The following is a 25,305-nucleotide window of genomic DNA, read 5'->3' as shown; positions in this document are numbered from 1 at the left end:
ACCTGTGCTACAGATAACATTCTTATGCAACCTTTTGTCATAGGTAAAGTTGGATTGGAAAACTACATTGTTACGACATTCTTCTTTTTAATTTTTTTTTAATATATATCACGAATATGCCTTTAAACTTGGATTGGAACACGTACAAGCAGCCAATACTTCACTTTTCTTTACTAAATAGATATCATCCTAAGTTGAGGGAAAAATTATGCTGTGGTTAGGGATGGACCTACACAATGACCAGGATGGGAAATAGTCCCCCTACAAAAGATTTGTATATATATATATATATATATTTTATATATCTTCCCAAAAGTTCACCTTCTTATCTATGTGGTTCTTAAAATTTTTATTGTTTCCACTCTTAGCTTTTTTAAAAATTCATTATTTTGTTTCTTTGGTAGCCTCTTGTATTTCTATATGCTATACTATGGTCTTGGCGCATAAGGTTTTCGTTCTTTTAGGAAGAAGAATTGTTGGAAGAAGCTTGTTCTTCTGTAGTCTCTTCTAGATATCACATTATTATTTGCATGGCAGGGGTTGCTGGTGGAGCAACATCTGGTAAGACTACAGTTTGTGATATGATTATACAGCAGCCTCATGACCAGCGTGTTGTTCTTGTTAACCAGGTAATCTCATCATGAAAATTTTCATGATTTGTATGATTCTAGGCTTCTGGTTTTCTCAACTTGAATATAATTGATTTGAAACATACTCATTGATTTATTTGCTTGTAAGAAATTTAATTATATTTATGAGCTGAAATTGGTAACACTCAGCTCAAGGGTTAAAATAGTTTTGTGTTGATTCTTAAGTTGATTTTTCTTTTGGCACATTTTTGGGTACTTGTGGATTTTCTGGTTTATGATGGTAAGTTTAACTAAATTGAAATCCATATTTCTGATGTTTATTTGTTTCATAAATTTTCTAATATTTATGTCATTTTATGCTTGAGGTAAAATCTAGGAAGCTTTTATTTATAAAAATATCCGTGTATATGTGTTGCACATCATTCTTATAATACTTTTGTTTATGCTTTCTCAGGATTCTTTTTACCATGATTTGACACCAGAAGAACATGCAAGAGTACATGAATACAATTTTGATCATCCTGGTGAGGGAATTTTTGTTTTAGTCACATTATATTTTTTCTAGGATTATATAGTGTTTGACTGCATTTAAACCAAGCAATGAGGTTTGTGCTATTAAACTTTATGTAATTTAGTGTCCATTTGTACACAGTTTCTAATACCTGTATCTTGCTAAAAATTCACAAAAATATAGTATATTTTTAGCCATTTAGTGGGGCACATTAGAATTGGTTTCTAATACCATATTTCTCCTATATGGTGCATGCTGTCTCTTTCATGTCTTTTGATGTAAAATTGCTTTTATTGTCAGATGCATTTGATAATGAGAAACTTTTAGCTTCTATGGATAAGTTGAGGAATGGGCAAGCAGTAGATATTCCAAACTATGACTTCAAGAGTTACAAAAACAATGTCTTCCCGCCTAGAAGGGTAACTTTTGTTTTCTTAACATGTTGGTCTAATGAATTGCCTCTTGTTTTCTTATACTTGTCTTACCAAAGAGAAGTTATAGGAGAATTAAAGTTATTCAGTAATTACAGTATGTGCATGCTTGCAATTATCATTATGTTTCTTATCTCTATTAGAATTCTGAATTAGAGGACCCTTACTTCAACAATACGGCGGCATATGCTGTGCAGGTAAACCCTTCAGATGTGATAATTTTGGAAGGCATTCTCATTTTTCATGATCCCCGTGTTCGAGAGTTGATGAGTATGAAGATATTTGTCGATACAGGTCATTTATTTTCTTTTTTATCATTTAGGCTACTTGATGTTCTTACTCTGTATTTCTGATGCTTTTCATTAGTTACTACTACAAATATGTGGTCTTGAGATGCTTATCTGACTATTTTTTTTTCTAATTTTTTCAGTATTATACCATTACATTTGAGATTCAATTAATATAATGATTTCGTTTATAGTTTCTGCATTAACTATGGGATGTCGTGATATGTCACTTTATAGTGTTACTAAGTTGAGGCACTTCACATTGAAAAAATTTCAGTGCAGATGCTGATGTTCGTTTAGCAAGGAGGATAAGGCGTGACACAGTAGAGAAAAACAGGGATATTGGTACAGTTCTTGATCAGGTTAGCAACTATTCATGTAATTTTGTAATCATTATTCTTATTGCCAAGAGATTATATCTTTGAATTTGTGGGCCTCAATTAAGTTTAAAGTATCAATGAATATACCTCAGGAGATGAAACTGCAACTCTGGTGGTAATTATGTTTTGTTACTTGTTAGTAGCTAGAAATGTCAAAGTGTTGTTTTTGAAAGTGATCTTTGTGACGGATGGTGTGCTCTTATTATTTGATTAACTCTTGTTGTTTAATCATTTATGTCATTCCCTTTCGCAAAATCTCCACTCGATAGGGTTGAGGGTTCACTATTAGTCTCTGGTACTTGATCATATGAAAATGAGAGAATAATCTGATGAAAGTAGGCTACATTTTTCACCATTTCATTTTCTTAAAATGTTTTTGTTTAAATGCAGTACTCAAAGTTTGTGAAGCCTGCATTTGATGACTTTATTCTTCCTACAAAAAAATATGCTGACATCATTATTCCTCGCGGAGGAGATAATCACGTGGCTATTGATGTTATTGTAAAACACATCCATACAAAGCTTGGCCAACATGACTTGTGTAAAATATATCCTAATTTATACGTTAGACATTCAACTTTTCAGGTATCTGGCAAGCTTCATTCTCTGTTATTAATGTAATTTCAGCAACTTTCTATGGCACTAATTACCGGTTGACTCATGCAGATACGGGGCATGCATACCCTCATACGTGATTCACAAACAACGAAGCATGATTTTGTATTTTATTCTGATCGGTTGATTCGTTTGGTGAGTATTTGTTTCTTTGAATATAAAGTTTATTTATGGTTTTGCATTTTGAGAATGGGATTAGTCAATGAGTAATGATCTTGAAATTATTACCAGGTCGTTGAGCATGGTCTGGGACATCTGCCATTTACAGAAAAATAGGTGGTCACTCCAACTGGTAAGCTGACAGTCAAATGGAATTTTTTAGTTCTTTGTCCCTTTCAGTTTTCTGTTTTCATTTTTAATGGGTTCCTTCAGCTTATATGTGAAAAATTACTTATCATATTGTAACTTTTCCTTTTTTCTTTTTTTAAACAGGAAAATTTTTAGCATATGAGTAACATTAGCTTATTGTCTGAATGTGAGGGCATTAACTGTTTAGCCTCAACAATTAAGTGCCACTACTCATATTAGAAAAGCAAAGCATTATGTTGTCAGAACTACAAATCTCTAAAAAGGAAAATCTAATATTAACTGTCCTAATATGACAGTTTAGGACCCATGCTTCATATGCATGTTTGCTGTTCAAAGACTAAAGTTAGTTTATGCTGTATAGATGATACCTTCATTATTTTGTTTTCTTTTTCTAATTTTGATTTCGCTAAGAGAGTCCAATTTCTTGAAACTGTAATTGCTGATAGCTAATTTACATCTCCTGTCTTTCGCAGACTCCGTGTATACTGGTGTAGATTTCTGTAAGAGATTATGTGGTGTGTCTATAATCAGGATGTAATTTCGTAAAGCAATTGTGGCATGTGTTTTTTGTCAGTTTTTCATATAAATTTTATATTTGGAAGCAAACTCTAGAGGATTTCTATTCTTGGGCCAAAAAATAAGATTCAAAGATGTAATTTTTCACAATGTACTAATTCGATATATTCTCATTGCACACTTATTCTTGTCATTACAGCGGTGAGAGTATGGAGAATGCTCTGAGAGCATGTTGTAAGGGAATCAAGATTGGGAAAATTCTAATCCACAGAGAAGGAGACAATGGCCAGCAGGTTTTGATTCCCTCTATGATTGTCTTTCCTTTTTTAATCAACGTATTTCTATGATTCCATTTTTTAATCAACCTCTATGATAAACTATTGGTGTTCCAGATGTTGTTCAAAGAGGTGTACAACCAGATCAGATTATTTTCACAGATGTTGCCATGAAGGGTGAACATATCAAGCGCAGTGCTTTAGCAGATTTATTCTTAGACACGTAAGCATGCTTAATACTTTTTTTTCTATTTTTTTATTATTCAAGTGTATTTATCTTAGTACAATATAATATGTAACTTTATTTTGACATTTGATGTTGCTATTGCTGATTGATTTTGCTATTGCTGTTTTGTTTCTTTATATTTTTTGGTGGTGTGTGCTCTGTAGCATTGCATTTAGTTAGCTTAATATTTAGCTCATATTTTCTTGAGTCGTTGCACCAGAATTCCCTTAATCAAGAGCCATATTCTGTCAGAAGTGAATCATGTCTTGTTAACAGAATGATTTTTCAACTGGTTACAGGTCTTTCCCAGAGCTTGGACAGCAATTTTGATTTCTTTAGAAAATAGTTGCATGTGGAACCTTCGAATAAACAATCTAAACTCGTGGTGTCTAGGCCAGGAAACGTACATTAGTGTTGTAAACTCTGAGTTTGTGAAAAGAATTGGAGAAGCAGCAGAAAGTAAGTTCAATTCAATGTCATTTTCTGGTTTTAGATATGTAACACGCATTTTATTGATTTTTCCTCTTTTTTATTTCTATTTAATGTGATAAACATTTCCAATTAATTTCAATCACATGAAAATGATGATTTTTTTGGACATTTGAGTTGGAATATGTTTCTTTATGTTAAGTTTGAACCATTAATGAATATAGTTTTATTTTGTCTCTCCATCTTTTTACTGTCAATTCTAAGTGCATTTTGTTTACTGTCATTGTAGTGGAATTGTTACTCTCTAATACATTCACTCTCTATATTTATAGCATATGTACTTTACTGGTTAGTGGTTACAAATCGTTTTGGAGATAAAATAATTAACTTTTGTCTACCCTTTAAGCCCAATACCTTGATCAATTGTGTATTTGTCCATTACTGTACAATTCTGTCTACAAAGACAGCAGTTATTCTTTGGGAAAAGCTATCCTGGCTACTAAAACAGACATGCTGCATAATAGCTTTTTGTTTGGTTGTTTATTCTAGGTGTCAATATCTCTATTTGTGTTTGGGTTTGGATTGTGTTAAAGGGATTGTCAATATCTCTCTTGATATTGCAAAATAGTATTTGATTCATAACTAGAAGGGATCCTTCTCTGACAATGATTTTGGTCCAGAACTGTTGGTTAATAAAACTTCCAAGTTTAGGCTGTTGTGTTTTCTCTCTCTGTTTTTTTTTTTGGCAGTGGCTTCGATCATAAAGCACACTCTGCTACTGATTTTTGTAGCTTAGTTTATTGTGGTGTTCTATTTGTGTTGCTCTTTTATGAGTTTCTTATGGCTTGTTGGACTTAGTCTAAATACATAGTCATGCTCTTTATTTAATAGCTCAAACTATTTCAGACTAATGAATTGGCACAACCATTTATGCTCTTTATTGCATCTTTTTTAGTAAGCCTAATCACAGGTTTGCCTTGAACACATATAATATGAGTGTCATCTAGATTCTAGGCCATTGGATCTTATATATATCTTACATCATGCAGTTATGTTTATATGCACACAAGCATATATAGTGCTCTTTATTATTGTTATGGTTGGAATAGTATGGTACATATATAAATTTTGTTTAACTTCTCTATCGTTTCTTTCCTCTCTTTCACACATATACATGAACACATGGTGGGGCTGTATCATTGGGACACCCATTAGGATGCAATGGAGCTCGTATCTTGGTCACATTGTTAGGGGTAATCTATAAGCTTCCCTTCTCTTGCAATGCATACCTAGTTTGACATTCTAATATCATTTATATAGTTCTCTGGTTTTGTTTACATGTTTTCTTAATGATCTAAAGTCATAGTTCGTGGTCATATCTATAAGCTTATGCTTTCTACATATACTCATGTGAAGTGATCTCGTGTTTGTCATTTATTCTTTTAAATTTATGTTGAGAGTTTAGCTGTGGAATAAAAGAGACATTGGTAACTATGCTCTCTCTGATATATTTTACTTGGAATTTCTGAAATAAGAATAATGTTGTTGTAGGTATTGAGACATAAAAAGGGAAAGTACGGGGTTGGTGTCATATGCAACGGTGGCGGGGGAGCTTCTTCACTTGTTCTTGAGCTCATGTAAGACCTGTAATTGTTTTTGAGCTTATCTTGATTGAATTCTCCTAATCGGCTAGCCAGCTTATAAATAAAGCTAATTGGCTAACCCAATTGTACTCATCACTTGGTTCATTTTCAATAATAAGAATCAATTTCTCATCATGATTCATATCAATAGAATAGCAAAACTTGTTGCTTATTCTTGCATTGTTGAGAGGAAATGATATTATATTATCATGGGTTTAGCTTAGACTACATATATTCAATAGGACTCAACTTTACCAAACTAGCAAATGCTAATCTATTTTGTGCGACTTCAGTTAATTGTTTCTTTTGCTCACCTGTCATAACCTGATGAAACCAAAAAAGGAAAAAATTGCTAGTATTTCCTTTATATCTTATGTGGAGACTTGGAAATTATGGTTTTTGACACTCTTAAGTAAAAGGCTCATTTCCGAGTAGTTTCGAAGTATAATGGTTTTTGTTTGCTTTGGTGTAGTTGTGAATCCATTATTTTGTATGTGGTGTCCTTTTTTGAATATAATTTCCATAGCATTTTTCTTGAAGTAATTTGTGATGCTAGATAATAACAATAAAATATTTCTTTGTTTATTTTGCAGATGTGACAAGTGAAGTATAAAAGGATACTTAAGACTCCTTGAAAGTAGTAACTTTGTTTATTTATTTGTGTTGAAAGTAGTAACTTTTAGAATCCTTGAATACTTAAATAATATTTTGTTGTTGATGACTGTTGTGAAAATTGTATACGCAAGTGCACGCAATCGTCAAACAAGTAATAAAGTGATAAGTAAGATCGTCTCCACAGGGATTGCAAGTCAAATTTAATGTAAAACCAATTATTTAATAATTTGGAATTTTAAGAAAATAAATAGATTGGATGTTGTAAACTAAAATAAAATGATTAAACTTGAATCAAGATTAAAATATTGCTACAAACGCTGGAAAATTAACTGCAAGAAAAAGTATTTAAGGAATGATAGATTTGAATAGCTAAATACCCCCTATGTTTTATCTGCCCAGTTGTTACAGCATTACTTCAACAAAACGCACAGAGTTAACTAGAATTCCTTACAAGCCCATGAGATTTTTCCAAAACTCATGAAATAAGTTCTATCATCTAACCCAATATATTCCTATATTAAATCAGATTCACGAACATAATTTAAGCATCAATTCTCAAAGTTATGCAAGGTAGTAAAATATCCCTATTCTACTTAGTAAGAACAACCTAGAAAATGGGTGTTCTCTTGCATCATTCAAGTACCAACTACTAGATTTAACCTTTCCAGTATTAAATCTAGCTTAATAATCTGCCATTGTTGGCCAAACAACAACAAACAATAATCATGAACAACACTTGAATGATCAATGGTGAATTTACGTAAATATACATTCAAACTTGAAATACGTGAAAAAGGGGACTTTAACCATTCAAGTCTCAAAAGTTTAGCTCATAATAAATTGTGAAAAAATTACAAAATTGAAAGAGAGAGAAAGATAGAAATAAAAACCCAATTTAGAGTTGTCACAAGACTCTAAGTTTTTCTTCCAAATTCCTCTTCTTCTTCCTTTGAAAATTTGCCAATCTCAAAATTAAAGTGCAAAACTAAAACCCTAAATAACACTCAAATAAACTTTCTCTTCTTTTTTCTTTTTTTTTTCTTTTTCTTCATTGTTCTCTTTTTCTCTGGTTGCTTTTTGTCGGCGTCCCCTCTGTAGCAGCCGCCCCTTCTTTTCCTTTGATGATATATATATATATATATCATATGCATATGATACCCTTGGTTGCAATGCCCAAGGCTAATCACGTGGCCCATTTGCTTTCCTTCATCACATATATACACATATATGATGTAAGGTCTCATTTTGTCAATTCCCTTTTCCAAAGCCCAATACGTGATGGCCCATCTTTTATCTCTTTTTTTTTCTTTTTCTTTCTTCTTTCTTTTGATTTAAAGATATCTCAAATAAAGTCCATTAGACATGAGCCCAATCCAATTGGAAATGTATCCAATTAAAATAACCACTAATCAATTTGGGCTTTTGGTGAGTACATAGACTTTGAATGAAGCATCAATTGTTCTTTAATCTCCTTTAATTTCAATATTTCCATTTAAGCTCCTAAAATTACACAAAATTGAGATTAATAATTATAGATAGGAAACTAAATAATGTCAAAATTAATATTTATTAAAAACTAAATAAAACTAATTAAAAATCACTAAATTTAACTAAAAATACTTGAGAACAAAACTATTTTAATGCACAAAAAGAGTTAAATAACTCTATTTTTATAGAGTTATCAATGACAGTGTTGAATGTTTTAAACTAAATTGTGGATTGTTAATTTAATGTTAAATGTTCTTACTTTTTGTTATTTGAAAATCAAGTTCATTTGATGATGCTAGTATATATTAGAAGTCTAATTTTAATTATATAAAAAAAATTAAAATATAATAGAATAAATTAGTGTTATATAAATAAAATATATAATTAGAATTTAAACATATCTAAATATAACAATAATACGAAAATTGAGTTATAATATCTATTACAATAACACTTTTTATGCAAAGAATTATGTTATGCAAACTTCATTATATAACACAAATAATGTGTTATACTAAAGTATAGCATAACACAAAAAATGTGTTATACTAAAGTGTAGTATAACACAAAAATGTGTTATATAATCGACTATAAATAACATAATTAAACACTTATCTATATATTAAAATAACATAGAAATTGTGTTATCGTTGACAGTACAATAACACATATGTATAACACTGATAAAGTGTTATGTAAAGTATCCTAACCTACGATAACATAGTCAGTCTGAATACATCAGAAAGTGTTATCGTATGTTTTGATAACACATTTTCGGTGTTATTAAAAGCATTTTTTCTTGTAGATTATGTAACATAAATTCATAAGTGACAATTAATTAATCATTTTAAACCTTTTAAACTAAACTTTCAGCTACCATTTATTTCTTTAAAAATCACAAATAAATTGAATTCAATATTTCCCTTAATCAAAATAAAGAAAAATCATAACTACTAAAATATACACTCATACCATGTTAAAAATATCATTTTTAATATTACCACAATTTAGGGTATTAATTTTATTTCAAATACTAATCAAATTCATTTTATTGAAACACACTTCACATTTTTTTTACAAAAATTCCAGCAATCATATTTATTATTAAAAATCACCATATTGAATTTAAAACCTCATATTTTTCTAAAAATATAATAAAAATTCTGTAGGTATTTATTTGAGTAAAATATCATTTTATTGTGACTTAAAATACCCTTTTTAATTTCATAAAATCAACATAGCATTAAGGACATTACTTATGCAGGCAAATCATTTTTTCACCAAACTTTTACACAATTATTTACAAAAATCAGCAAGCATAATTACTCATGAAATTCATCTTTTATCTCATGGCTCTCAAAAATTTCACATAAAATCATACATGTCCAAAATCCTATATCATGCTCTTATTATACAAATAATTCTAAGAATATCACTAACACATATTCATATGCAACCTTATAAAACTTTTTTCTATTTCAATGAATTAATACATGAATCCAACAGACAATAACAACAACATACATTAATACATAAACACCATTATTCATATATGCCTTTATATTAAACCTAACATGTTTCTATCATTATTTTCATGCATCTTATAATTTATTCTTTCACAATATCATATGCATCCTATAAAAATTTCATGGATCAAAATATCAAGATTTCCAATTATCATTTTATCCAAATTACATAGGTCCTAAAACATGGATCTAATATATTGAAAATCACAAAACATAAAACAAAATATAAAGATGATCCTTAGGTATACCTAGGCCGAAATCCCCATATTTGCATTCATAAATTACCACTAATCATTATACATAGAAAATCAACATCAAAAACCTTTTATACATTAAACCATAATACCCTTCATGCAAATCAAACAACTCACTATCAATAAGATATCAAGAACACAAAGTACCTATTTTCCTACCCAAAACACAAATCCCTTTTAACCATAATACCTCTAAGATTTTACTCATGAAAACTAATAATCACAAAAATTTAGGGGATTTCAATACCTCTATTGATAGAAATCAAGAATCCAATCTAGATGCACCTCCTTGCTCAAACCCTAGGGGTTGTATATTTTGAATAATCAAGATGGAGAAGAAGATGAACAAAATTTAGAGACAACCCAATCACAATACTAGATTAATCATAAGGAAAAACAATCGAAAACCTTACCCTAGCTTGAACCCTTCTTCTTCTTCTTCTTCCTTTCTTCTTCTTCTCCTTCTCTCTAGAAATGGCAGCCCACTTCTCTCTAGCACGCCACTCCCTCTCTCTCTATCCTCTCTCTAAGCCACGGCCAAATGGCCCTTTTTTCTTCATGTCCCCTTTTAACTCCTATTTTTCCCATAAAGCCATCACCAAATTTGATGCTAATTTCCCTAATTCACTCATCCAATTAAGCCTAAAATCCTTTATAATAAAGATTGATTTATTTGAATTAAAATGGTCAAATTTTCCCTTACCCAATATGTGCTAAAATTCCCCAAAATCATCTCTTAATTGATTGAAAAATATAAAGGAAATAAACCATTTCCTTTTCCTACCCAAACCGTCCATCACTTCCCATTTCCCCTTTTTATTTTTTTTATTTTTTTCTCTTTTATTTATTTTAAATTACTCAATTATATCAAATAAATGGAAATTATAAAATGTGTAGAAAATCCACACATGTGCATCTTATTACCATGTACTTGCACACACTAAATCACTAGGGTGCATCACTATCTACCATGCACCTTAGTGCATTCAACCAAATCTCACATAATCACATTTTTTTAAAAATAAAATAAATACATATTATTTAACAAGTAATTTCATAAAAATATTCTACAAACAATTCTAACAATTAAATAAAATAACAAACAATCAAGTAAAACAAACAACAACTAAATAAAATAAACAACATTTAAATAAAATAATTCATCACACTTAACACTTAAATAAAATAAATCACAAAATTTTAATAATCTTACAAGAAAATTTGGTGCACAACCGCCACACTTGCAGTTTTCACCATCGCCAATAATTTTGGAAACTCTATAAGAGGGGGTTAGAAGAACATTGTTGATTGTTTGTCGAAGCTCAAAAGGCTTAAGCTCCTTCCCCAATCTGTCATCGAGTAGAAGTCTTCGTTTCCCACTGCGTCTAGCTTAGTATAGTGTTGGATTAAAAATCCTATTATGGGCACATATGTATTAATGTATGATGTTATTATAAAGTTTGATACAAAAATAAAGTGACCAATTATGTTATAAGTATCATAGGTATTAAAATGTCATGGAAATAATGTGTAGATACCACAAGTTGTATTTATAATTTGATGAGGGGGCAAATTATAAATATCCAAAATTGATTTAATAATTAGTTTATTATTTAAATAGGTAGTGGTCCCCAAGAAACGTATTCTTTCGTATTCTCTTCTTCCCCATCACAGAGAAATACACAGAGAGAGAAACTGATTTTCTTGGAAGATCAATTGCCTTGATTCAATCTCCATCATTCTTGTTGCAATCTCCATCAATGGCTTCAGGTTAGTGCTTCCGCTATTATGTTCATTTTTTTTCGTTAATTTAGCAAAGGTTTTATAGAAATATGTTTTAGGGTTTATCATTTATTCACTTTTAGTAACACGATTAAGTTCTGGGAAATTGGGTTAAATACTACTGTTGAATACTGTGTTACTGTAAGTGTAATTTTATAATCCTAACAAGTGGTACCAGAGCCACCTTTGCTAGATTATTGAAGATTTGATGTTTTTGTTCAAAGAAATTTGGAGATTTTCTGAAGAAAATTATTAAAGATTTGATTTTGTCGATCAAAATTCTGTTTACCTTTTTGTTTACGATTAAGTTTAAGTTTTTTTATTTTATATATATAGTTATATATTTATATATATAAAGACTGAATCGTAAAAAATAAAAATAAAAAAAAACTGATTTCTGTTTAACGTTTAACAGTTTTTTTTTTTTTTTACATGAATATATATATGTATATACGAAATAAAAAAAACATACATAATGTTTTTTTTGTTATGTTTGTTAGAACATATATATATTGAATTTTATTTTTATTTTATTATATATATATAATAAAATTAATAATACACTAACAATTAAATTTATATTTGGTTTTGGTTTTGGATTTTATCAAAAATATCTATAATTTAAATTAATTAATTTAAATAAAATATCACCAAAGTGATCTCTTTTGTGTAGATTAATTTAATTAAAATATCTAGATAGTTATGTGTATGCAATTCATGCATTTATTAGTTGACCCAAAGGTAAGTTAATATTTGGCAGAGTTTCATGCATATTTGTAGTGTTAAATATGTAACAATTATAAGGTTTTTTATGTAAGTATTATGTTTATCCAAAGATTGACATATTGTTTAACATGATTTATTGTTAATATTTGATTGCTACAACAAGAGTACCGCTTACAATTAATATTACTGTCTAAAGACTTGATATTAATGTTGTGTTTGGTATCTTGAGATGGGATTAACCATTAACCATTATTTGAATTTGTTTGTTTTATATGGATTCTTATGTGGGCTTGTTTTGTTATTTTGTATATTATGTTCAGCTAGTTTATCTAACCCTGCCACAATAACTGCCAACATTAACTCTATTCCCATGCTTAATGGGACAAATTTCAAGGATTGGAAAGGGAAATTACTTGTAAATCTTGGTTGCATGGAATTAGGTTATGCATTAAGGCAAGAACAACCTTCACCTCTCACTGCAGAAAGCACTCCTGACGAAAAATTGGATTTTGAGAGGTGGGACCGTTCTAATTGCATGAGTCTAATGATCATGCAACAATGTATTCTAGAAGCCTTTAGGGGCACTGAAACTGAAGAGATCACTAAGGCCAAGGATTTCCTCAATGCAATTGAGAAACGTTTCGCTAGAAACGATAAGGTTGAAATGACTTCACTTCTGGCTTCATTGATGTCCATGAAGTATAAGGGTCGAGGAAATGTGAGGGAGTACATTATGGAAATGTACCAAATTGCTTCAAAACTTAAGGCATTAAAGATCGAGCTCTCTGAGGATTTGCTTGTTCTTATGGTTTTGGTATCTCTTCCTGCACATTTTAATCAGTTCAAAGTCAGTTATAACTGTCAAAGGGAGAAATGGACTCTAAACGAGCTCATTTCTCATTGTGTGCGAGAGGAAGAAAGGTTGAAGCAAGATAAAACTGAAAGGGCTCACTTGGCCAGTGCCTCTAAGGATAAGGGCAAGAAAAGAAAGCATGAGAATGAAGTTGCTAAGGGTCTAGTGCAAAAGAAACAACATAAGGAGCCAACAGGTTGTTTCTTTTGTGGCAAGACTGGACATGTGAAGAAGGAATGTACAAAATATCACGCATGGCGTGAAAAGAAAGGTATGTTTCTTACTTTGGTCTGCTCTGAGGTTAATTTATCTTTAGTACCTAGAAACACTTGGTGGATAGATTCTGGTGCTACTACTCACATAAGTGTTTCTATGTAGGGTTGCCTGAGCTACCGAAAGCCAAGTGATGGTGAAAGACACATCTTTGTGGGCGATGGACAATCGGTAGAAGTTGAAGCTATTGGGCATTTTAGGTTGTTATTAGGAACTGGTTTTTATTTTGATTTAAAAGACACTTTTGTTGTACCGTCTTTTAGACGGAATTTAGTTTCTGTTTCATTATTGGACATATTTGGATATTGTTGTTCTTTTGGAAACAATCAATTTAGTTTGTCTTTAAATACAAATGTTGTTGGAACTGGTTACTTGAATGCTTATGACAACCTTTATTTGCTAGAAACAATTGCATCCTATAATGAAACCTTGCATGTGGAATCACGTGGTACTAAACGCAAATTAAATAAGGAAAATTCAGCGTCATTATGGCATAAGCGCTTAGGTAATATCTCAAAAGGTAGAGTTGAGCGTCTTGTGGAAGATGGCATTTTAGAGTCTCTTGACTTCACAAACTTTGATGTTTGTGTCAATTGTATCAAGGGAAAACAGACCAAAACTAAGAGATTAGGTGCCAACAGATCTACAGATGTCTTAGAATTGATTCATACAGATATTTGTGGGCCATTCCCTACAGCATCATGGAATGGTCAACAATATTTCATATCATTCATAGACGATTACTCATGTTATGGGTACCTATATATCATTCATGAAAAGTCATAGTCTCTGGATGTGTTCAAAGCTTATAAAGTTGAAGTTTAGAATCAACTCAACAAAAGGATTAAAAACGTCAGAACCGATCGTGGTGGTGAGTACTACGGTAGATATGATGGCTCAGGCAAACAACGTCCCAGATGATTGCAAAATTCCTAGAGGAATGCGGTATTGTCCCACAGTACACCATACCAGGATCACCTAGCATGAATGGTGTAGTTGAAAGACTCAATAGGACTCTTAAGGATATGGTAAGGAGCATGATTGTTCATTCTACCTTACCTGAGTCTCTCTAGGGAGAAGCATTAAAGACAGCAGCTTACATTCTAAACAGAGTACCAACTAAAGCAGTTGCAAAAACACCTTATGAGCTTTGGACAGGCCGAAAGCCTAGTTTAAAGCACTTTCACATTTGGGGATGTTCAGCTAAGGCAAGGCCTTATAGGCCACATGAAAAGAAATTGGACTCCAAAACAGTGAGCAGCTACTTTATTGGTTATTCTGATCGATCTAGGGGCTATAAGTTTTATGATCCCACACTTAAAAATATTTTTGAGACGGGTACTGCAACATTTTTCGAGGATGTTGAGTTTGGGGGGAGAAATAAGGTGAGAGATATTTCTTTTGAAGAGGAATTGGATTCAAACCCAATTTCTGCTATCACTTTTGACAATATTCAGGTTCCTACACCTATCATTGATCAGAAAGTGAATATGGAACCTCAACAAACCCCAAATGAAAATGAGGTAATTGCTCCAGAAGAACAAACTCAACAACCTCAAGAACTGGTGTCATTAAGGAGGTCCGTGAGAGAAAGAAGAAGTGCTATTTTAGATGATTATATTGTATTTCTCCAAGAACATGAGGATGACAATGGATTGGTGAAAGATGACCCAATCAACTTTCATCAGGCCATAAAAATTTCTAACTCTCAAAAGTGGATGGATGCCATGAATGAGGAGTACAAGTCCATGCAAGACAATAAAGTTTGGGAACTTGTCCCATTACCGGAAGGTGCAAAACCAATTGGTTGTAAATGGATATTTAAAACCAAGAGGGATGTAAATGGTAATGTAGAGAGGTATAAAGCACGTCTTGTAGCAAAAGGCTATACTAAAAAAGAAGGCATCGATTTTACAGAGACTTTCTCACCAGTTTCATCGAAAGACTCTTTTAAGACAATTATGGCACTTGTTGCTCATCTCGATCTTGAGTTACATCAGATGGATGTTAAGACAGCATTTCTCAATGGCGACATTGATGAGACAATTTATATGGTGCAACCAGAAAACTTTGTGTCAGGAGACCCAAAGAACATGGTTTGCAAATTGACAAAATCTATCTATGGACTCAAGAAAACTTCTCGCCAATGGTATCACAAGTTTCATCAAGTAATTATCTCATTCGGTTTTGAGATGAATGTTGTTGATGATTGTGTATATCATAAGTTCAGTGGGAGTAAATATATATTCTTGGTTCTATATGTCGATGACATATTGCTTGCCACTAATGATATAGGCTTATTGCATGAAACCACGAGATTTCTATCTAAGCATTTTGAGATGAAAGATCTTGGCGATGCTTCTTTTGTATTAGGAATTCAGATACATCAAGACCGTTCTCGGGGTATTCTTGGATTATCACACAAAGGCTATATCGATAAAGTGCTTAAAAGATTTGGCATGCAAGATTGTAGACCAGGTGATACCTCTGTTGCTAAAGGAGACAAATTCAGTCTTAGTCAATGCCCTAAATTTAACCTTGAAATTCAAGAAATGCAAAAGATTCCGTATGCATCAGCTGTTGGGAGTCTAATGTATGCTCAAGTATGTACGTGTCCAGATATAGCGTATATTGTTGGCATGTTAGGTAGATATTTAAGCAATCCTGGTATGGACCATTGGATAGCAGCCAAGAGGGTTATGAGATATCTCCAGAGAACAAAACATTATATGCTCACATATGGGAAATCAGATCGTTTGGAGGTTGTAGGGTATTCTTATTCTGATTTCGCTGGGTGCCAAGATAGCAGAAAGTCTACATCAGGTTATATTTATCTGTTAGCTGGAGGAGCTATATCCTGGAAAAGTGTCAAACAAACACTTGTAGCTTCTTCCACAATGGCGGCAGAATTTGTAGCATGCTATGAGGCATAAAATCATGGAATATGGCTACGTAACTTTGTCACTGGGCTGCGCATTTTGGAGAATGTAGAAAGACGACTCAAGTTATTTTGTGACAATAATTCAGCAGTGTTGTATTCCAACAACAATAGGAGCTCATCAAAGTCAAAGCATATTGACATAAAGTTCCTAGTTGTGAAAGAGAGAGTACAGAGTGGACGGATATCCATAGAGCACATTGGGACAAACTCCATGATAGCGGATCCACTCACAAAGGGATTGCCACCCAAGGTCTTTCATGGGCATACTGCTCATATGGGTGTTGTATTGTTTGAGGATATCATGATTTAGTGGGAGTTTGTATTTTATTTGCTTTATATTTGCTTCAGACATTTATGTATTTAGTTATTTTCTGATCAGAATGAAGTATTCAGTTTATTCACTCTGTTTTTTGTCATGTTTGATTCTGACCTCACTAAAGTTTAAGTAGGACCAGTTGGAAATAGGCATGTTTGGTTCACATGGCATGTAATTTCCATGCTACACATCCATGATTGATCTATGTCATTTGACTGTATTTGTATATGTGACCATTGATGGGTTTAGTCATGATTAATATGACAAAGACCGCTTTGATCCTATATGGATATGGCTGATGGACAAGATTGTTAAAGAATATCTTTATATGATAGCAAATTTTGAGCTCATAAAGTTATACATTTATAAGGAAACATATGTTGCCCAAGTGGGAAATTGTTAGATTAAAAATCCTATTATGGGCACATATGTATTAATGTATACTGCTATTATAAAGTTTGATACAAAAATAAAGTGACCAATTATGTTATAAGTATCATAGGTATTAAAATGTCATGGAAATAATGTGTAGATACCATAAGTTGTATTTATAATTTGATGAGGGGGCAAATTATAAATATCCAAAATTGATTTAATAATCAGTTTATTATTTAAATAGGTAGTGATCCCCAAGAAACGTATTATTTCGTATTCTCTTCTTCCCCATCACAGAGAAATACACAGAGAGAGAAACTGATTTTCTTGGAAGATCAGTTGCCTTGATTCAATCTCCATCAATGACTTCAGGTTAGTGCTTCCGCTATTATGTTCATTTTTTTTCTTTAATTTAGCAAAGGTTTTATAGAAACATGTTTTAGGGTTTATCATTTATTCACTATTAGTAACACGATTAAGTTCTGGGAAATTGGGTTAAATACTACTGTTGAATACTGTGTTACTGTAAGTGTAATTTTATAATCCTAACATATAGTTCTTAAAACTGTGGACCCTACACTTCCCCTCAATAGTATTCGCACTCTGAACATCATGGTGATCGGAGAGAAAGACCTCTTTAGAGCCATGGAACTGAATGACGGCGAGATTTGAGAATGGTTTAAAATTATGTCAATTTCTATATAAAGTTTAAATTTCTTTTTAAAGATTAATTATGATAAAATAATAACTAAATTAATAAAAATGACCTCTTGTTGACTTGCTATACCATGTCACCATATTGCCACATCATCATAATTATTAGTACTCATTTTTGGGTAGCAACCATTGAGAAGTCTTCCATTTATATATATCATATAAAACTCATAAAATTGTCATTCTAATAATTTCTCATTATCACATAATAAGACAATTATATAAAATGCTAGCATATTACCCAATAATCTACTAGATTATTTACACAATATGTTAATTAATCACATATAGCAACAACTCAAGATGTTGAATTATCTTCTAATCTAACTACTATATTTGCAAAAGCAAATGATACTAGAAAACAATGAATCTCATTTATAAAATTTTATTCTTTCTCATTTCTATCACTATATGAAAGTCATTAAATCTCCTAAGAAAACCAAAGAAGAACATTACCTTATCTTACCATCTTTTCAAAGTTGGATCCTCACAAGATCTCTATGGATTCTCCTTCCATTGAAAAGGAAAATAAGCTTTTGATTGTTAGAGAATATATCATATTGTTCAATGGAAATGGTAATACCAAAATGCAACTCTATGCAAAAAATACAATAAACAAGGTAATATTTAAACAAGTGTTACAACTCTATTGCTCAAAATACAAGTAAATAGAAAGATGTAGAAGAAGAAGATTACAAACTCAAAACAATGATTATACAAATAAAATAAAGACAACAAAATCAAAAGAATGAAAAAAACAAGAATAAGAACACAAACTCTCACACAACCAAAGTGTAGAGTAGTGGGGATCACCAACTTGAACAAGGTTCAAAACCTTTGTCCAAAAGCTTATTTCCCCCTATTCTCTAAGCACTAAGGAATCTCTCAAGGAAATAGCTCTATGGAATTATCAAGCCTCTATGGTGTATTTTCCAGCCAAGTGCTTTGTGGATAGAAAATGGTGTGTCATACAAGTGAGCATTAGGCTCCTATTTATAGAGTTTTGAGACACCCTTTGAATTTCAAATTCCATCAACCCCCATGGTTGTTACCAATGATTAATTGGATGTCTATGGAATTAAAATAGATATTTGGGAGTTACTTTGCAGTTGAAAATGTTCAAAATTGGATAAAACCAATGTTTGGAAAATGCTGTCAGCCACTCCGACTGCGGCCTGAAAAACACTAGTCGCGACCCACGACATTTTTTTGCCTCTTGGGTCGCAACCTGATAAACACTGGCTGCCAATTTTCCATATTTTTCAAAACATTCCGAATTCATTCCCACTTGATTTTGTAACTTCCATACACATTATGCGAGTTAAAATCACATCTCTAACAACCATATCTCTTATGGCTTTGAGAAATTCAAATCAAAATGTGTAATATCAAATCTACACTTTATTGGATAATGTTTGGGAGTTAAAAATTTGTAACTGTTTTTGTAACTCCAAAATATGTCACATTTGGGCACATACATGTGTCCAATTTTATGACTCTCAATAATATATTACAATGTGTGACAAATCACATTATGCCACATTATTTAATGTAACATTATATTATTTAAAATAATATAACATAAATATCATAAATTAAAAGCAATAAAATCAAGGATATTGTTTTTCATATAACCGAAAATAAACACAATAAATAAAAAATATTTGTCAAATCTTAAATTTCCAAATATAGATTTTACAATAGTGTTTAATTGTTATACTACTTCTTAACTACTTCAAAGCAGTCTTTCTAATTTAAATTTAAACAAGTGCTACCTTCACTTGTTTTTAATTAATTTAATTATTATGTATACTTTTGTTATAGATATTTGGTTTTATTATATATGTACATATATACTTACTTTAGTTATAGATATTTGTTGTTATTATTTATGAACATTATGACAATTATAACAAGTCTAAATAATAAGCACCCAAAAAATGAGAAAATACCCCATTTAAAACAACAAAGAAGCACAAATAGAATATATCGTGAGTTTAATTTAATAAGATATTCTAATAGAATATTAACGAGTTTAATTTAATAAGATATTTCAATTCTAATATTATTAATATACCGTGGGTTTTTTTGTTATTATTTTTACAATTTTAGATTGTTGTTGAAATATCTCATATTATGATTTTAATTAATATATGTCATGTTATTATTTAAATTAATAATATTATATATAAATATTTCTTTCTTTGCAGATTGTTACCATACAATTTATTTAACAATATACGTGTTATAAGAATGTTAGATTCTTAAAACATGTTAGGTTAAATAAATAATATTATATATATTGTTAAAAATATACGTGTTTACTTTTTTTTTAATTAATTTAAATACACATTAGTTTAAATATAAATAAGATATTTAAAAAATGTTATTATTTAAATTAATAAAATTATTTATAAATATCTCTTCATGATTTTATATATATTCTAAACATTTTCTTTTAATCTCACAATCCACATTAGTTAACGTTTTCTTTGTTTTTTTAATAACACTTTCTCTATTAACATCCTCTCTTCATGACAATTTCTCTCTCAACCCATTCAATTTCAATTTTCATAATGCAATATTATTTTCTTTCCGACTTAAACAATAATAGAGATGATAGAATGATTACTGTTGAACGAAAAAAAAGGAGCAACAAATTATTATTACAGTTATAAATATTTCCTTTATAAATTGTTTAAAACCTGAAAGGAATATTTAGTTATTAAAATAATAATAATATATATAAAAAAAAGGATGAGTCAGTCAAGATGAAAGAGCAAATAAAATAGATATTTTCTCCACTTCCACCACTTTTGCGTTGAGTGAGTTTTTATTAAAAATAAAAATAATAAAATAAAATACTCTATAAAAAGGTAGAGAGCAGAATAGTTACTGAATTTTTTTTGGAGGTTTTGGACAACAAAAAAACACTGCATATTCTAAAGTCTTCCTTCAAGCTTTACAAGGGTAAGTGAAGATTCATAAAAATGATATATATCTTCTTCTTTTGACTCTTTTATTTTTAATCTATGGTGATTAAGAGTCATTCTAATCCCCTTTGATTCACTAGACTTCAGAAAATAAGTTGATGTGATATATAATCAAAGGGGAAATGAAAAGACTAATATTTTTATATTGCCAATTTCATCATGAATTCTTATATTTTTTGTAAAGAACGCCCTAAACTAATACTTACAAAATAGTGGCATAACATAGCTTATAAAAGAATACCATCCATTATTAAAGTCTCAGGGGGACTTATTAAAAATCATGCAAGTTGGCGCCATAAGTTTAAAATAAAACATAGGTTTTTATGCAGAGTTCAAAGAAAACCAATTAAGTTAAATAACAGAGTCCCACTGATAATTTAGGAAAAAGTCCCTTAAAACAAAACATAATTTAAATGGCGTTCTACGTTGATCGTTTTATCGTCCATAGGATTGCCCCACGCCATACACCCCATGATGAAGAACTCCTCACGTCACCACGCGTGCCATAGAGAAATCCTATTTGCTACCTGGAAGGAAAGTAAGGGGGTGAGCTAAAAGCCTAGTAAGGAAGTACAAGCAAATAAGCAAGTAAGAAAAACAACAAACAACCAAATACTAACGTTCATCTAAAAACATTATGGTATATCATAACATAATCGTAACATTTCATCATAACATAACATAAATGTGACATATCAACATATCATAACATAAATGTGACATATCAACATATCATAACATAAATGTGACATATCAACATATCATAACATAAATGTGACATATCAACATATCATAACATAAATGTGACATATCATCATATCACAACATACAGCATACATGATGAGCATGGAACGCTAGTTGTCCATGTCACCCTATGAGGTAAACAGGAGATCACTGGTCCTTGAATAACCTCGGCGCGTCCGCCCTAGGAGTCACGTCTCAATGTCCTTAGTAACTCGTTCGATGTATCTGGCATCGAAATCTGTTTGATGTATCTAACATCGTATTCTGTTTGATGTATCTAACATCCATACACATATCACATTCAACAGATCATCACATTAAGGCATTCATAATTTCATAACAGTTCATTCATATAACAGCCTTACCATTCATAGCATAAAATCATAAAATCTATCTAACTTCCTTACCTCAGGTCCAAGCTAAGAATTTCACAATCTTTTCAACGAGCCTATATCATAATCAAAATAACGTTTCTTAGGTTCATAAAATTACTATTTTGCCCTTCCATACAACTCATGTGTGCATGGGCCATGCATTCATGAATACAGTTACACTAAAACATGCAATTATCGCCAAAAGAATAATGCTCGTTCTACCCATTTTACTAACATGATTGCTTTATAAAAATTACATAGTTGAATAATAATCATGATTTTGGACGTAAAAGTTGATTTGCATGTAACATGCATACGTGGGAACGTTGCGTAATAAAGACGTTTTTCAAAAACGATAATTCTACATTTCTTGCTTTTATTGTTTGAAAAGCAATAGACATATTACATGCTTTATTTTTCTTAAAATTTCTAAGTTGATTAAATTTCTCAAAAATTTTATTTTATTTTATAAATTTATTTTATTTTAGCTCAAAATAAAATATGTGACATTTTCATTAAATAAATATTAATTTACCAAAAATTAACCAACAAGCTTGGATTTAATTAAAATACCTATTTTTAACATGTTTCTTTAGAAAAATATATTTTATTATTGTGTTACAAAAATGATGTGAAAAATATATTTTAAGTGTGGAAAAATACATTTTGATTTAATTTATTTAAGACTTAGTTTCTAAGTAGTAAAAACCCATATGTGACAATTTAATAACAATTGTTAACCTTTTTAAAACAAACTTTCAGCCACTATTTATTTTATTCAAAAATCACAAATAAATAGAGTTTAAATATTTTTCTCAATCAAAATAAAGAAAAATCATTATTTATCAAAATATGCATTCATACCATTAAAATATCATTTTTCAATATTACCATAACTTAGGAAAAATAATTTATTCCAAGAATTAATCAAATTCATTTTTAGTGAAACTTACTTCACATTTTATTACAAAATTCCAGCAACCATTTTTTTATCATTAAAATCACCATATTCAATTTTACAAACTAATTTTTTCTTGAAATTCAATAAAAATTCTGTAGGAAATTAATTGAGTAAAATATCATAACATGAGACTTAAAATCCTCTTTTAATTTCATAAAAATTAACATATTCATCAAGAACATTATTTATGCATGCAACTCATCTTTTTATCAACTTTTACCCAATTATTTGAAAAAAAACAGCAAGCTTAATTCTTTGTAAAACTCAACCTTTGTCTCAAAAATTACATAAAATCATTCATGCCTATAATCTCATTATGCTCTTATAATATGCATGATTCTACTAACATAATCACATGAATCCTTTTAAAATCATTTGTTGCAATTCTATGAAAACCAACAAAACCCTTTTCAATAAAAATAGCATATAGTAAATTTATACCATATTCACATATGCCTTATTTTAACCTAGCATATTTCTATCATTATTTTCATGCATCTCATAATTTAATCATTCAAAATATAACATGCATCTAACAAAATTTCATGATCAAAATATCAAGATTACCACTTATTCTCTTACCCATATATCATAGATCCTAAAACATGGATCAAACATATTGTAAATCACACAACATATCAAGAACACCCTTGGGTGTACCTAGGCCGAAATCACCTTACAAGTGTTCATAGATTATAACAATTTTTTTATGCATAGCAAAATCAACATCACAACCCTTAAACACAAATCATGCCCTCACAAAAATCCAAATCCTATACATCAATCCTACCCAAATTCAACCATTAGCACCATTAGCAAAACTTCATATACAACCCACCAAAAACAATATAAGGCTAAGGAAAAGACCATTACCTCTCTTGATTGTAGAATCAAGAACACAAAAGATCAATACCACAAACTCCACACCCTTGTTCAAGCCTAGGGTTTTTATGGGAAAGCCACCATGAAGAGAAGGAAAGACCCAAACACACACAAGAAAATAACACAATCAAAATCATATTATCAAATAAAAAGATTATGTAAAAGAGAAAACAAGAAGACATACTCTAGGGGGTTCCTCTTCACTTTCTTCTTCCTTCTTCCTTTCTTTCTTTCTTCCTCTCTCTCTCTCTCTCTCTCTACACGCCACTCTCTCTCTCTCTCTCTAGGTCACGGCAGCCACACACACACACACAAGAGCAATGGCTCTTCTCTCCTTTCTTAGCCCCTTTATCACAAATCCTCTCATAAAGTCTCCCCAAACAATATTAAGGTAAGTTTCCATTTCTCTCTTATTTTCCTTGATTTTTCTTTATTTCAAAAATATACAAAGAGATAAGATATGATCATGCCTATCCCCAAATGATCATGGTCTTCAAGTCTTGATTTTTTTTTACCATTTTAAGGAAATATTCCATTCCCACTAGGTCACACGCCCACTCCTCATTTCCCTTTTCTTTTCTTCTTTTTTTTTTTATAAATAAATTACTCAATTAAATCTAAAATAAGGAAACCTAAAATGTGTAGAAAATCTACACATGTGCACCATGCTACCATGCACTAGCACACACTAAATTACTAGGGTGCATTACTATCTATCATGCACCTTAGTGCATTCCACCATAGCTCACATAAATACCTCATTTGTCACACTTAAATAAAATGTAACACTAATAGTAAGATAACATGTTACACAATTAATCACTTATTAAATTAATTAACCAAAACATTTCTAACAATTAAATAAAATAACAAACAATCAAATAAAACAAATAAACAATTAAATAAAATAACAATACTTAAATAAAACAATTCATCACACTTAACATTTAAATCAAATAAAGCACAAAATTTAAATAATCTAAAAAAATTTTTTTAGTGCACTACATTTCTCTTTGATGCATTAGACTTCAGAAAATAAGTCAACATGTGATACATTATCAAAGATAAAAATATGAATTTTTCATAGTGTTATGCTGCTTGATTTATTGTAAATCTTCATGGCTTCTGTTACACCTAGATTTCGAGCTATGTTAAATATGACCTCGAAAGTTGGATTCACAAATAAGTGGACTCATAAGATGGGAAATATGCTCCAGGATTAAATATCGAGCCTGCGGGACATAGACGACCTCGAATATGGTGACCTCGGAATGAT

At 30.7% G+C, this 25,305-nt stretch overlaps 1 protein-coding gene and 2 long non-coding RNA genes across 3 annotated transcripts; 2 read left to right on the top strand and 1 right to left on the bottom strand.

Annotated features, from left to right (window-relative positions):
• Positions 1–530: 530 nt before the first annotated feature.
• On the top strand, positions 531–3,258 carry LOC133785810 (uridine kinase-like protein 3). Its single transcript, XM_062225024.1, has 8 exons — positions 531–629; positions 1,045–1,114; positions 1,402–1,520; positions 1,730–1,826; positions 2,102–2,181; positions 2,590–2,784; positions 2,866–2,949; positions 3,247–3,258. Exons 1-8 carry the CDS (start codon positions 531–533, stop codon positions 3,256–3,258), a joined length of 756 nt encoding a protein of 251 aa, XP_062081008.1.
• A 2,492-nt stretch (positions 3,259–5,750) lies between these two features.
• LOC133782895 (uncharacterized) lies at positions 5,751–8,539 on the top strand. The gene is made up of 3 exons (XR_009870732.1): positions 5,751–5,822; positions 6,121–6,206; positions 8,519–8,539. It is a non-coding gene; the product is annotated as an uncharacterized LOC133782895 (long non-coding RNA).
• Positions 8,540–21,399: 12,860 nt separating this feature from the next.
• On the bottom strand, positions 21,400–24,930 carry LOC133784381 (uncharacterized). Its single transcript, XR_009871313.1, has 3 exons — positions 24,021–24,930; positions 22,220–22,260; positions 21,400–21,595 (listed from the first exon to the last, which is right to left on the bottom strand). It is a non-coding gene; the product is annotated as an uncharacterized LOC133784381 (long non-coding RNA).
• Between the last annotated feature and the right edge of the window lie 375 nt (positions 24,931–25,305).

Source organism: Humulus lupulus, chromosome 6 (assembly GCF_963169125.1).
Source record: "Humulus lupulus chromosome 6, drHumLupu1.1, whole genome shotgun sequence".
Classification (NCBI taxonomy): Eukaryota; Viridiplantae; Streptophyta; class Magnoliopsida; order Rosales; family Cannabaceae; genus Humulus; species Humulus lupulus.
Note: the sequence above shows the minus strand (reverse complement) of the source record. Positions and strands in the feature narration are given on the sequence as shown.

What these genes read in the sequence shown, in the direction of transcription:
- LOC133785810 (XM_062225024.1), top strand. Translation starts at nt 531, where the DNA reads ATGGCAGGGGTTGCTGGTGGAGCAACATCTGGTAAGACTACAGTTTGT. An exon ending in GTGTTGTTCTTGTTAACCAG is followed by an intron (nt 630 to 1,044) that starts GTAATCTCATCA and finishes ATGCTTTCTCAG; the next exon opens with GATTCTTTTTACCATGATTT. An exon ending in ATACAATTTTGATCATCCTG is followed by an intron (nt 1,115 to 1,401) that starts GTGAGGGAATTT and finishes TTTTATTGTCAG; the next exon opens with ATGCATTTGATAATGAGAAA.